The sequence below is a fragment of the Pseudopodoces humilis genome, chromosome 9, assembly GCF_049639895.1.
Source record: "Pseudopodoces humilis isolate 2021_Gansu_Grassland_sample_001 chromosome 9, ASM4963989v1, whole genome shotgun sequence".
Lineage (NCBI taxonomy): Eukaryota > Metazoa > Chordata > Aves > Passeriformes > Paridae > Pseudopodoces > Pseudopodoces humilis.
The window spans coordinates 2,345,856-2,358,904 of record NC_142208.1 but is presented as its reverse complement, the minus strand read 5'-3'; the positions used below and the strand labels follow the sequence as shown (position 1 = coordinate 2,358,904).

Sequence of the window (13,049 nt, the reverse complement as noted above, 5' to 3'; positions counted from 1 at the left end):
CGACTGAGCGCGACCGGCCCCGCCGCGCCTCTTATAGGCGGCCATGGCCACGCCCCCTCAGGCCACGCCCCCCCTGGCGGCGCGGGCCGCGCGCTACGTGAGGCCGGTCACAGCGGCGGCCGCAGTACCGCGCATGCGCCGCCGCCACCTCCGCGCCTCCACGTGGGTCCCTCAGGGCCGGGGGACCCCCCGGTACCGGCACCCCGGGACACCCCGCGGTGTTTTTGGAGTGAAAGTTGCCAGAAAAAGGCCGGGATACCGCCCGCTCATTGCTGCCAGGGCGGCTGGGCTCAGCGTCGCAGGATAATTAGGCTGGAAAAGATCTCCGAGACCATCGAGCCCGAGCTGGGAGGGCCCGTGTGTGCCCCCAGGCACATTAAAAAGCTGCTTGGGTGAGTCTTGCTCTGCGAGATCCATGCTGCCTGCTGATTGCTTTCCAAGAGTTGGTAAATAAACTGGCTACTTGTTCATTCCAGTGATTAAGTTGGAATCAGGGGCGTTGCTAAGCCCTTTTTTCCTTTTGCTTTAGGTGAGGGTTTCAAGTAAAGGATCACCCTCCTCACTAGCTTAGCCAGCCTTTGATCTTCACCCTTTAAGGGCAGGCATTTGTGGTCACTAGAAACCTTTCACAACAACCGCAACAGAGAGCTGGCAAAGGGCTAACAGGGGCCAAACCCTCCCTGTAACACACATTTCTTAGCAGGGTGACTGAGCTGCTTTAAAACCACCTCGTTCAGAAGAGGGAGCTGGAGGCTGGAGACCCTCACCTGAGATTTCTCCCTGTGCCCAGACTGTCACCTCAGCTCCTCAGCAGCGCCTCGGAAAGACCAAACCTCGGGTGTTTTGTCCCGTTTTTGGGGGGTGCTGGGATGCAGCGAGTCTCACGGGAGACACAAACAAGGGCACGAGGTGAATTTAGTCGGTTCTTGTCCAGCTGTGGACACAGATGTGTGCACATGGCCAGCACTGCGAGTGCTGCTGAGCCAGAGCAGGAAGAAGGCCAGTTTTTAGTGGAACTATCCGTCAAAAAATAAGCCTTCCCTTCCTCTCATTTTGGTCGCCTTCCAACAGAAATACAACTCCTACAACTAGCAGGAAACGCTGGAATGATATCCAAGCTTCTAGCTGAGGCATCCAGTTAAAGCCCCATTATCCAAAGAGTCCCTAACATCTAGCCAGAGATTTAACAGCAGCTTCTAGAGATTTGGCTAAACCTCACACGCTGTAAGAGGCGCAGTCAGATTTTTTTTCCAAGTGAGGTCTGCTGCTTTCTCATCCTCTTTTGCACTCTCCAGATATTTTTAGGGAGTAAGGCAGGGAGTGAGGAACAGCAACAAGTCGATCAGCTTGGGGATGAAGGCTCCAGCTCGTTAGGTTTGATTAATGAGGTTCCTGCATGGGATGAGACACCCTGTCCCCATCCCTTACACAGTCAGAGCCCACCCAGTTCCTTGCAGTGGTTAAGCTTGGTAATATTCCTCGTCCTCTTGGAACTTTTTCCACACCTTCGGCATCTTTTTGGAGGCAGTGGCCTGCTGTGCAGTGTTTTAAGGCACAGGTGAGTCATGTTTATATCAATCCACAAAAGGCCCAGCTGTCTAATACCTAATAGACATGATTCTAACTTCAGAGAAAAGCCAGATTTGGGTAGTTTGCCTCTAAAATTTAATGATAGGGGGTAAGGCTACTCGTTAGCTTTCTCTTTAAAGAAGTGGTTTGTCTTTCCCTAAGCTTGTCCTAAAAAAAGGACTCTCTTTTTCTTTCCAAGAAGTTCCTTGTGGCTTGACCACAAGTTTTCGATGTGAATTTGCTGGTTTAATGTGTTTAAGGCAATTAACAGTTGTTTTACAAGGGCCAGCTGTGAGCAATTCTAATGCTCATTTCTGCTTATTGGGGGCAACTGGAGAGACACAAAACAGAAAGAAAAAGCAAGATTAGTAGTATAAGCATTATTAGCCTGGAATTACATTTTCCAGCCGCTTTTGTGGCTTGGAAAAACCTTTTACCAACTCTTAACCCCAGTATGAGTATTTTACAATCCCAGATTTGTCAAAAAAAAAGAATTTTTAGCCACACAGGACCAAAGATTTGCCTTGATCTTGTCCATGTAAGAGATGATGTTCCCACTGCTTGTGACCTCTTCGCTTGCTCTTTCTGCTTCAGGAGAGTTTCTGGGATTCACTTCCTCTGGGGCCCTGCCAAAGCTCAAACTGGTAAGCTACAGGAAGCTGTCAGAGATGTATTTTTGTGTCCAGGCCCTCTCTTCACTCCCAGGATTGCTCCCAGCACAGGGTACAATGTCTACAAGGGACTGATATAAACAGTTTACAGGTGCAACTCAGAGCCCCAAAAATACTTACAGAGAAACAACTCAAGTGCCAAACCAACAACTGCTACTTGTGCTCCTTGAATTAAATGATTAAGTGAATAAGTGACAAGCGAGCCTCTGTTTCAAAATCATGCCCCTTGCTTACATGCTGCAGAAATATCTGATGGGGCAGTTAATGCGTGAAGCCTCGGAGAAGGCACAAGGAATCTCTCACGGAGCGCTTGGCTTCCCCCTGCTCAGACCAGCAGCAGAAGTGCAGGCTCTAATCTCATTTTCTCTGCCTCTCTTCCCCTGGCACACGGGCCAGGTGGACACATTTTGGGCTAATCCAGCCCATGGGGGTTTCACCTGAAAAGGAGAGGCCAGCACCCTGCCCTGGCTTTTAACCCTTCCTGTGACAAACACCTGGCTGCTCTGGGCTGAGCCAGATGGAGAGGCTGTCCCAAAATTTGATATCCCAAGTGTCTCCTCCAGCTGCTTCCCTCTAAAGCCAGCTCTTCTTGCAAGATGTGTATCTGGGGGCAGCTGGGGTCAATAAATCTGTTAAGTTTGTTTTAACAGCAGGGTGGATACTTCCCTTAGAGATTATATTTCAATCCTTTATCTTATTAAGGGAAGATGTGTTTTGTCCATTAATCCAATTAGCCCGGTGGATTAATAAGACTGGGCTTGCTCTGTTTCAGGAAGCATAAAAATAGCAGTCAAGCATAATTAAACCTAAACTTGTAAGTAACTCTGGTAACAGGAGTACTATTTCCCTGGATATTCTGTTTATTATCTTTACGAGCTATGCTCTCAAATTACATGATGTGAATTCTCGATTAGAACAGCTCGATTCATGACCAAAGAGCAGCAGGCTGCCCTGAAAACATTTACTTTTTGTATGTTTATAAAATTCTCTTTGTGCTAAATATAGTTAGGTAGGCTCCAACCCAGGGTAAAGTTTTCAATACTCGAGAGGAATCTGTTTGCTTGCAAAGGAATGAAAGCAGTTTGTCATTATTCTGACGTGCCCTGGCTCTCTGATCAGAGCTGTTCGCTGACAAATCCAGCTGTGGGTATTTGGCTCAGCCTTTGGATAAATCCAGCTTTTGGCATCTTTTCCTGCTCGAGGACTTATGGTCCTTTCCTTTAAACAATGCTCCTGTGCTGTGGATACAAAACCCAGAGAAGCTCGGAGTGGGGGAAACAAAAAGGAAAAGGAGAAAAGAGAAGGGAAGTAACGAAGACCAGGAACAAATTCGGGGAGTGAATCCAGAGCAGAACTACAATTCCCAGCACTCCCGGGGAGGGAAGAGTGTCTGGAACCCAGCGGAGTCACTGCAGAGCCAGAGGTCACCCGAGATCCCGGCGCAGCGAGCAGGGAAAACACAGCGCAGTAAGTGGAGAAAATCCCCGGGGAACAGAACTCCCCAAAGTTTGGGACGGCTTCTCGAGGTGTGGAGCCTTTGCTGTCTCCAACTCCGAGTTTTCAGCCATCCCAGCCAAAGCCTCAGGCTCTCGGGCATTCAGCTGCAACTGCTGTCCCCTAACTCAGGGAATTCTGATATTCTGTCTTTCATTCTCTCCTGGCATCAGCGCCTTTCCCACAGATCCAGTGTGTGCTGCAATAGGATGTGTGGTTGGGTGGAGGACATTACAACTGTGTAGGAAACCAGCAAAGGAGCAGCCACCTTCTCTGCCCTTTTTTCTAGGGGTTTGGGACAGGAAGGTCTAATCTAGTCTTATAAGCAAGTTCTGTAAGACCTGTGCACACTCAGAGATGGAAACAAACTGAGGTGTCTTTAAGTAGTCTTAAAACTGTCCTGAAATGGAGTTTGAAGTGTGACTGAAGTGCTCATTTTAGAAAGCAGATTCCACAGACTCTGTGAGAATGAGATTTACCTGCACCTTTTAAATCAAACTTAACCTTGCAGGGCTGCTGCATTACGTTTTATGCCTCTTTTTTTCAGGCAGAGACACCAGCTGTAGGTGTTGGTTATGGCTGCAGTGTATCAAGCACTGCACAGGAGAGTTTCCTCCCTCGTCTGCAGGTTGCACTCCACCTATGTGAGAAAAATGAGGTAAGTTCTCATCTGGTCCATGAGCACTGGGGGGCAGAGCTTGGCACAAGCAGCCCTAGCTAACCCTGATCAGGGGGTTAGTCCTTTAACAGTTCAGCCATCACACACTAATGCTTTGTGAGCTCTGTAAATGCTAACAGCCAAGGCAAGAGCTGGTTCTCTCTGGCTGAAGATCTGTCAATGATTACCTCTCCTGGCTGGGGGGCTCCCACAGTACCAGACTTCAAGTGGTGCTGCTCACCTCATTTTAAATACTGCTTCAAACAGCCTGAAAGGAGCACAGGCTTGACATCCTTTTTTCCAATTTTTTTTTTTTTTTTTTGCTAACTCAGCTCCAGCCAGCTGTGCCCTAAAACTTGGGTTTTTACCCCTCACATCAGTGTGACAGGTACAACACAACACATATAGCCTGATGAGAACCAGATTCAACATCAGAAGTGCTCAGCAGTTTGGCCAAAACAGCATTTGGAGCCATCCAAATTCAGAGAATATTCTGAGCTGGGAGGGACTGGGGGGATTAAAGAGAAGATCGAGGTTTCCTGCAGCCTTTACAGCAGACCTTGTGGATTGGAAGACTGGGTTACTGAGCTTCTTGCATCTCCAAACTTGAGGGTGTTCATGTGGGAGGTAAGAACTGCTGTATTTTCTGCCACACAAACTTCACTAGAGGCTGCAGCCCACCAAAGAGTGACTCAGCTGTGGAAACTCCCCAGGCACGTCGATTACCTTAAATCTGATTTTCCCATTCAGCACCCCCCTGCACTGTGCAAAATAAATGCCTCCAAATAAGAAATAATCTCAACATGATCTTCAATTAATCTTCCCAACCATTTTCTCACTGCAGATACTTAAATCAGCTAAAGGAAGATGACAGCCTTTGTAGACAAGCTCAGACCTCAGGAACTTTCTACCTCTTTCACAATCTCTCCCCCTTCCTGCAGAAAGCTGGGAAGAAATATTTGGTACCACAGCTCAGTGCAGCAGGTAAGAAGAAATCAGTGCATCCAGAAAGAAACACCTGGTGGGTCACACATGGTGTCAACCTGATCTGTTCTGAGGTGATCAGGTTTAAACATTTGGGACTGTGCCCTTTGAAGAGACAGGGTTGGCAGGAAAGCAAACAAGGTCTTACTGACAAATGTCTGTTTTGGTATAACATAGCAAAAGTTTTCTTTGAGAGAAAGGTATTGCTTAGTGCAGGACAAAACCAATGGACAGCTTCTCCCCAAGCATTACAACATTGTGATCTTTAGCCTGACATGGTCTTAAATGTCCTACAGCTTAGGAGGAAAGCCAGATTTTAGGTTTCTGCCTGGCTGGGACCACTTCTCTGGTCCCCTTTGACACAGGGACATTCTGCCTTGAGCCAAGATTGCCTGTGCCTTGAAGATCCAGAGAGCACCACAGTTGTATGGATTTGCTTTCACCACAGCTTTCTCTTCCCCTTTCCCTGCTGTTTAGAGATGAAAGGGATTCTGGAGAAGTTCCAAGAGGCTGAGCAGTGGATAGAGAAGTCGGTGCTGATCGGCTGTTCGGACGAGCACAGACCGCGCTTTGCGCTGGATTTAGGTGGGGATGACTCCTCTTCCACCCGTGCCAGCACCAGTTTGATGCACTTGGGATGGAGGTGCTGCCAGGCCAGCATCCCTAATCCTTGGGAGAACCTGTCCTGGCAAGGAGGGCTGGGTTGAGGCTCTGCAGGAGCTGTTGTGAGCGTGGCAGGTCACAGCCACAGGCTGCACTGCTGCTCCTGTGTGCGTTAGGAAAGGTGGGCTGGGGGAGACCACTAACATTTGGGAATGCTACCCCTGATGTGGTTCACTTCCATGGGAACTCCCAGAAATTTTATTTTAGAACAGCAAAGAGCATAAAATTGGAATAATAGCATTAATAGCTGAAATTTATGAGATCTAATTTTCTTTTTTTTTTTTTTTTTTTCCTTTCCTTTAACAGGAGCCTTGGATAAATCAGTCATTGAGTCAGACCTGCAGGGATCGTTTACTGACCTACGAAAAGCTCTCTTTGTAGTGGACAGGGAGGATTCTCCTTTGCTGGCTTCGGTATTGGACAGGGCTTTTTACTTTAGGGGAGCTGTGATCTCTAACACCATCCCTTCTCCTCATCTCCCATATTGTTTTATGGTCTAATATTATAGAATTACCTGCTGTACGCTTTCAGGAACCTAGACACACTATATAAATCACACCAGTTTTCCCAAATTTGTGGTCCCAAAAGGAAGATGCAAGGGAAAGAGGAACAGACAAGTGACTTAAAAATGACAGCAGTAATTTAGGCCGTTGAGCTGAAATGTGTTAAATCACAGCAACCCCAGTTTGTCCTCAGCTCAACAAACATCAGGCAAACTGGGTATCACAAACAAACAAATACATCTTCTCTCAGAGCTGCTCTTCTGAAACCTCTCCCTCATAAGCTGGTGCTCTGCAGGTGCCCTGTGTTTGGGAGGCCTAAGAGAGCACCTGTCTGTGAAAATCAGCTGTCCTGACCCATAAGGAGAAATAGCTCATGTTTCCTTTCCTGCTCTATAATGTTGGTGATGCCTGGGCTATTTTTAAGGAAGGTACTCAGGGCTGGAGACTCTTTAGAAACAGTCCAGCTCCCCATACAACTCCCATTATGTGCCAATAAACGACAGCTCTTGCCCAGCTCCCCCAGACAAACTCAAATTCAGAGGCAGCAAACATGGATTGCAGAACCTGCCACTTCTCAAAGCACTGCCCGTGCTTCCGAGGATAATCAGAGTTTATCCCCGCGACTGCGCGCAAAGCGTTATTCAGGGAGGCCACTCTGAATTATTTCTTCCCCTTAGGTGTAAATGAGGTTTGTGCTCCTCTGTGTTGGCAGGCCCACTCCCTTCTGCAGTGGCACGAGTCCCACCAGTACTGCAGCAAAACGGGGCAGCCCACTCAGAAGAACCCAGCTGGCAGCAAACGCGTCTGCCACGCCAGCGGAGTCACTTACTACCCACAGGTGAGCACCTGGCAGCAAAGGTGAGCAGGAGAAGGGATTTGTGCCCAGCTGGGTGTTGGAGTCAGGCACAGAAAATATTCCCTTATCTGTGCTGACAGGCTCTGGCACCCAAGAGAGCACTGAGTTTAGCCTAAAGCCGTGGAGACAGCTTCTAAAATTAAGTAAAAAAACTAATAATGTGAGTGTATAAGTTAGATAGAGTTATCTTAAGTCATGGGGTGAAAAAGTTAGAGTTTGGAGTTTTGGTTATATTGATAAGTGAATCCAAGATGGAAACTTTGGGGCATTGTCTCTTCTTGCTGTTCATCTTCTTCTTCTAAGGGTTTTTGGGTAATTGTGGGTGATTGGATAAAAACGTCCGTGTTGCAGCACACAGGTGTCAGGTCACTGTGTCACTAAAGAAAATAAGCGACTTGGCATTTGATTATTGGGTAAATAGACACATAAAAGGCCTTGGAGAGATTCTTAGTGTATATAGAGAGAGCTTATTGTATATAGCTCCTTGTAGTCTTACATGTGTAATATAGATAAGGAAAGAATAAACAGCCAAGCCTGAACACGAGAAAACAGTTTGTCTCTCATCAATCTCGGTCCTGGGGACTGACAGTGTCACTGTGACAGCTGGGTACTTTGTCTTTAGTGGCCAACCAGCCAGCAAAAAGCAAAAATTTTCACTTGTTAAGTCTGAGCTGCTTCTCTTGCTTTGGTGGTGCACGTGCCAGATGTCTCCAGTGGTCATCGCCCTGGTGTCCGACGGGAGCCGGTGCCTCCTCGCCCGACAGCCCTCGTTTCCCCCGGGGATGTTCACGGCTCTGTCAGGCTTCTGTGACGTGGGTGAGTGAGTTCTGGGCAGGCAGGGTGTGGGGACAGCAGCCAATTGCCTGTTCACAGAGAAGGATGGACTCAGGTGATCTGTGCCCCCATCCCCAGGTGTGTTCAAGGCCAGGCTGGGTAAGCCTTTGAGCAACCCAGTCTAGCAGAAGATGTCCATGCTGATGGCAGGGGGTTGGAGCTAAATGATCCTTAAAGTCCCTTCAGACCCAAAGCAGTCTGTGAGTCTGTGACAGCTGGGAAAAAACCATTAGATTGAAGCAGATCGGTGTTTGCATGCAGACAGAATTCAAAATAGCTGTTATGTACCTAAAGGGAATGGGAATTATAGGTGTTTACTATCCCTGATAGTAAACATAAGCTTTAAACTTGCTGGCTTATAACCTCTGACCCTTTCATAATCTATTCTGTGGCTCATGCAACCTGGCTTAGAAGAAAAACTACAGACCCCTTGTTACAGGAGGGAAAATGGCTTAAAACTGAATTGTTCTGTCCACCTGTATGTATGTCTGTATGTCGATGGGGCCAAAAGTGTCTCTGGTGCCTGTGTTTATAGAGGTTGGTGAATTTAATGGAGCATCCCTCCAGCAAGTGTTTCCAGGTCGGCACAGCTGGAGCTCCTGCGTGTGGGAATGAGCCTTGCCTGCGTTTTCCTGGCCACGGTTGGCTGCCCTGAGCCCGGGCCGTCCTTGCCCAACTCTGGTTGGTTCCAGGTGAAAACGTGGAGGAGGCAGTGCGGCGAGAGGTGGCCGAAGAGGTGGGGCTGGAGGTGGAGTCGCTCCGCTACTCGGCTTCCCAGCACTGGCCCTTCCCCGGCAGCTCCTTAATGATAGCCTGCCACGCCCTGGTGGGAGCCCAGCGGGCTGAGGTGAGCGGCTCGGGCTCCCCTGAGCCATTCCACTGCCGGCCTCAGGCAGCAAAATCTCCTTCGGTCCGCAGAATTTAGTCAGGAGAGCATCAAACCCTCCATAAATGCAATTTGCCATTGGCTTTTTCTGCAAGCGCAGGACAAACTTGGAAACAATCCCATCATCTTCTGTTGCAGGGTGCCAGATTTGGCTCAGGTCGCTGGATAGATAAGCCCAGAGCCCAACACTCCTGTTGTTTTCCCTCTGAACTTTGCAGAGGGGTTTCCCTCACAAATTTGCCATAGAACCTGCAGGTTCTGCCACTTTAATTGCTGTGCTCGGCCACTTTGCTTTGCCACAACGGAGCAGGGGCTGGTTTGTGGCTTCCCTAGGGAAGCCAGCACAACAAAATACTGGTGGATAGTGATATCCTTCCCTGGAATGGCCTCAGTGCCTGATTCAGGCATGGATGTAACACAGGATCTCTGTGGAAGCAAGAACGGGCAAGGTACCACTGCCCACGTTCAAAGCTGGTTTAAGGAGCTGGTGCCCTCTGAATTCTTTCCAGATCAGTGTGGACACCCTGGAACTGGAGGAAGCCCGTTGGTTTGGCCTGGAGGAAATTGTGGAGGGTCTCAAGAGAGAGCCCAGGTCTTCAAAGCAGGACGACGGTGGTTGTTTACCCTGGTTCCCTCCCAAACAGGCCATTGCTCACCAGCTGATCCGGGAGTGGGTTCAGCAGCAGACTGCCCAGACAGCTTAGGCAGGGCTCCATCCACTCTGTGATTTCACCAGAGCTGTGAAAGCTCCACAGAAAAGCCTCCAAAGCCCCTGGAGGCAAGGGCTCTGTTACAGTGAGGATGGCACTTGGACACACTGACCCACAGAGGTCTCTAGACTGATCTGACAGTCCCATGTGCAGTGGATCACCTCTGGGATCCCATGATTTGAAGTAAACGTACAATAAAATATTTAGTTCCAAAGCATCAGACTTATTGTGACCAGCTGTCACTGACCCCATGGCACCAATGTCCTGTTTTCCTCCATTTCTTCTGTCTTGGATGGACATGGAATGCACCCTTTTTCCCAGAACAAAAATAAAGGGACTGTGGCACTTTCCAGTGTCTGTGTTTATATGGATCTGGGAGAGCTATCAAAAACCAGAAGAAAAGCCACTGCCTGTTTGCTCTCCTCTTCTTCTGTCTCTTCCCATTCAATCTTCTATTTTCATATAAAATATCCAATTTTTTTTTAATTTTTTTTTTTTTTGGTAAATGTTAGATGGGTTTCTACATTTCCCTCGCCAGTAAGACAGTTACTTCTGTCCCAAGAAAGAGAGAACAGAGCTATCTGGTGGTAGAGAGGGGAAGAGCAAGACTTAACACAAGCATTTTAGACCACAGATAATGTGAGTGCGACAGGAACTGCTACGACAAGAACTGCACTTAGAGAAAAGTCTTGAAAGGATCAGTGCCTCTTACCCTGAGGCCAAAGCCTGGGCCTTGCCTGGGGAACTGGTCTGATTTTACTGATGAAATGGTACCACTTCTCAGGAGGAAGAGCAACAAGGAGACCATCTGGGCAAGGAAAAGTCAGTGGAAGAGACAGATGAAAGGATGTTTGAGCTGCTGCTGGTTCAGGCCTTTCTGCCTGCTTGGTCAGAGCTCAGATACTAAGATTGCATAAGATGCTAAGATTCACTGCAGGTGAGCAGTGGTAAAAATCTGGAGTCCTGACACCTGAGCAGCAAGGAAAAAAAAATAAGTCACACCGTTGAGACACGCTGTGTTTGTTCGGGTTTCGCTTCAGGAGGCTGGGAGGGGATTCTTTCAGGCTGTGGTGGCACATATAGACACCCTTCTTGGTGATTTAGTTACCCAATAAGATAAAAAATCTTTTCAATCTACTCAAATAGAGTTGTTTTTTTTGGTAGAGCTAGAACAACTACAAGATAATAATCACATCTTTGGAAAAGCATTGCATTTTAAACAGTTTGATAAAATCCTTAATCCAGATCCTTTTGACTTTGTCATGAAGCAGCATTGGTGGCCTCCATTCCTGATGTTAAGCAAGCAGGAGCGATGATAGGCAGTACCCAGCTGTGAGCAGGGGAAAAACAAAGTGAGGGACATTGTCCTCTCTTGCATTTGCCTCAGAAATCTGAAGAACTTCAGTCAAGACAGGACATGCTCCATAAAGGCAAGCGACCTAGAAGAAGGAACAGGCAATTCCTGACAGAGGCTTCCTCACCAAAACACAGCAGGGCTTTCCCATGGAAAATGTACCAGGCAGGAAAAAGGGACAGAGCAACATATTTCTCTCAAGAATTCCCTTAACTGAATCCTCTTTGGGAACACTTGGCTTGCATAAATCACTGAGACCCCTCTGCTTTTAGGGATTTACAGCAAGACCCAGCACTGAAAAGCTGCCAGCTAGGGCAGTTGCTCACAGGTATTACCACTCAGCAGGATACAGAATGAGAGCATTCATCCAATTAATCAGATGTAGCTTTTTGGTTAGCAGGCTGAGAGCAGCGTTCCACCTACCTCCCAAAAGCAGCAGGGCATAAAACTCACGTTGATCTCTAACAGAGACCATGCCAGCAGAGGATTGAAGCAACCAAACCTCATGACACAACTTGTTCGATCTGACTGCTATGAAAAATCCTATCTGGAAACAGTGTGGGTAGAAAATTCACTCACCACGTGCTCTCCCATCACCTGGGCTGCTCTGGGTGGAAAGGCCACTCTTTCCTGTCCAGAGGGGTATTCATTGTGGATGGCAGCAAAATCTGACTTCAGGCTTACAGCTCTTGCATGAAGAAATTGTTTCGCCTAAAAACAAGCTCTGAGACGCTGTGGACACACACTGAGCCTGATGTTTGGCCTGAGAGGACGTAGGCACTCGGTGGAACGCCCTGACAGCCTGACCTGGTGAAAGTCATTTGTCAGCAAGCCTTTGTGAAGGAACCAGGAGCAGCTCACCTGTGGCAGCTGCAGCAGACAGGTTGTCAGAACAACCTGTAATTACACAGGTACAGTTCCTGTGTTCAGTCTGAGGCATTGCTTGAGCAAACTGAGCTGCCCCAGCCTTCAGCTCCCATCTCAGTCCTGCTTACTTTTCAACCTAGCAACAGATGGAAAGCTGATAAAACATCCACTGTACTCAGCAGTAGGTAGCATCCTTTAGGTAGAGTTCCACTGTTTCTATCCATGGAAGTGCTGCACAGGGACACAGAAGTTCTACTAGCGTATTAAAAAGAAGCTGAACAACCAGGAAGGGTGAGGTTTGGGAAAGGGACAGAAGCAAATTCACCTATCATGTGATAGGTAAATATGGCTGCTGTGAGTATGTGGCATGGAGGACAGCTAGATTAAACTGGAATATATTCCAGAACTATAACTATTTGGCATTATAACTGCAGGTAAGGTTAATAACCCTCACCAATTAGAAAAAGGGAAATTGGTCTGAACTAATTTAGACCACCATCCCTGCAGCCATTTGGTATCGGTACTCCTCTTCCCCACCAAATTACAAAGACTTTACTGGAAATCTCCCATTTCCTGTTTCCTGCCTGTCACAGTGGTCAAGTGACCTATGTGATTTCTGTGAATGAACCGAGCTTCACCTTCACAACAGCTTTGCTCCTCACTTCCCAGCCTTGTACCCTTGTGAAATTCCCTCTGGGAGCATTGTCAGGCTGAAGGAGAGGCTCTATTCCAAACAGCCGTCCACACTTCACAGGAGTAACACACGGTGGGATGTTCTCCTGCCTGGATTAATCCCTTTCCTTCTTAGCCCCAGCTCCAGCCCAGAAACCTGGGAGCTGTTAGGGATTCTTTCCCATGGCGTGGCCCCACACAGCTGATTCCCAGCCTGGAAGCACAGCAGGCACCGACTCCTGCACCTGCCGGTTGTTTCTATCCCGTTTCCAGAGGCTGAGCTGTTACCGTGTGTTACTGCAAGAATCCAAACCAAGGTGTCTGTGGG

At 48.0% G+C, this 13,049-nt stretch overlaps 1 protein-coding gene across 4 annotated transcripts; it reads left to right on the top strand.

Moving 5' to 3' along the window:
• The first annotated feature begins 157 nt into the window (after window positions 1-157).
• Window positions 158-13,032, top strand: NUDT13 (nudix hydrolase 13). Of its 4 annotated transcripts, XM_088059953.1 has the most exons (12): window positions 158-392; window positions 701-1,558; window positions 2,164-2,213; window positions 3,498-3,707; window positions 4,282-4,392; window positions 5,237-5,376; window positions 5,854-5,961; window positions 6,346-6,452; window positions 7,255-7,380; window positions 8,103-8,214; window positions 8,925-9,079; window positions 9,628-10,178. In XM_088059953.1, exons 5-12 carry the CDS (start codon window positions 4,310-4,312, stop codon window positions 9,820-9,822), a joined length of 1,026 nt encoding a protein of 341 aa, XP_087916079.1. In that variant the 5' UTR covers window positions 158-392; window positions 701-1,558; window positions 2,164-2,213; window positions 3,498-3,707; window positions 4,282-4,309; the 3' UTR covers window positions 9,823-10,178. The 4 variants fall into 4 exon arrangements, with proteins under 4 accessions (XP_087916079.1, XP_087916081.1, XP_005533172.2 ...); XM_088059955.1 differs by lacking the exons at window positions 701-1,558; window positions 9,628-10,178 and adding an exon at window positions 12,858-13,032; XM_005533115.3 differs by lacking the exon at window positions 701-1,558.
• The last annotated feature ends 17 nt before the right edge of the window (window positions 13,033-13,049 follow it).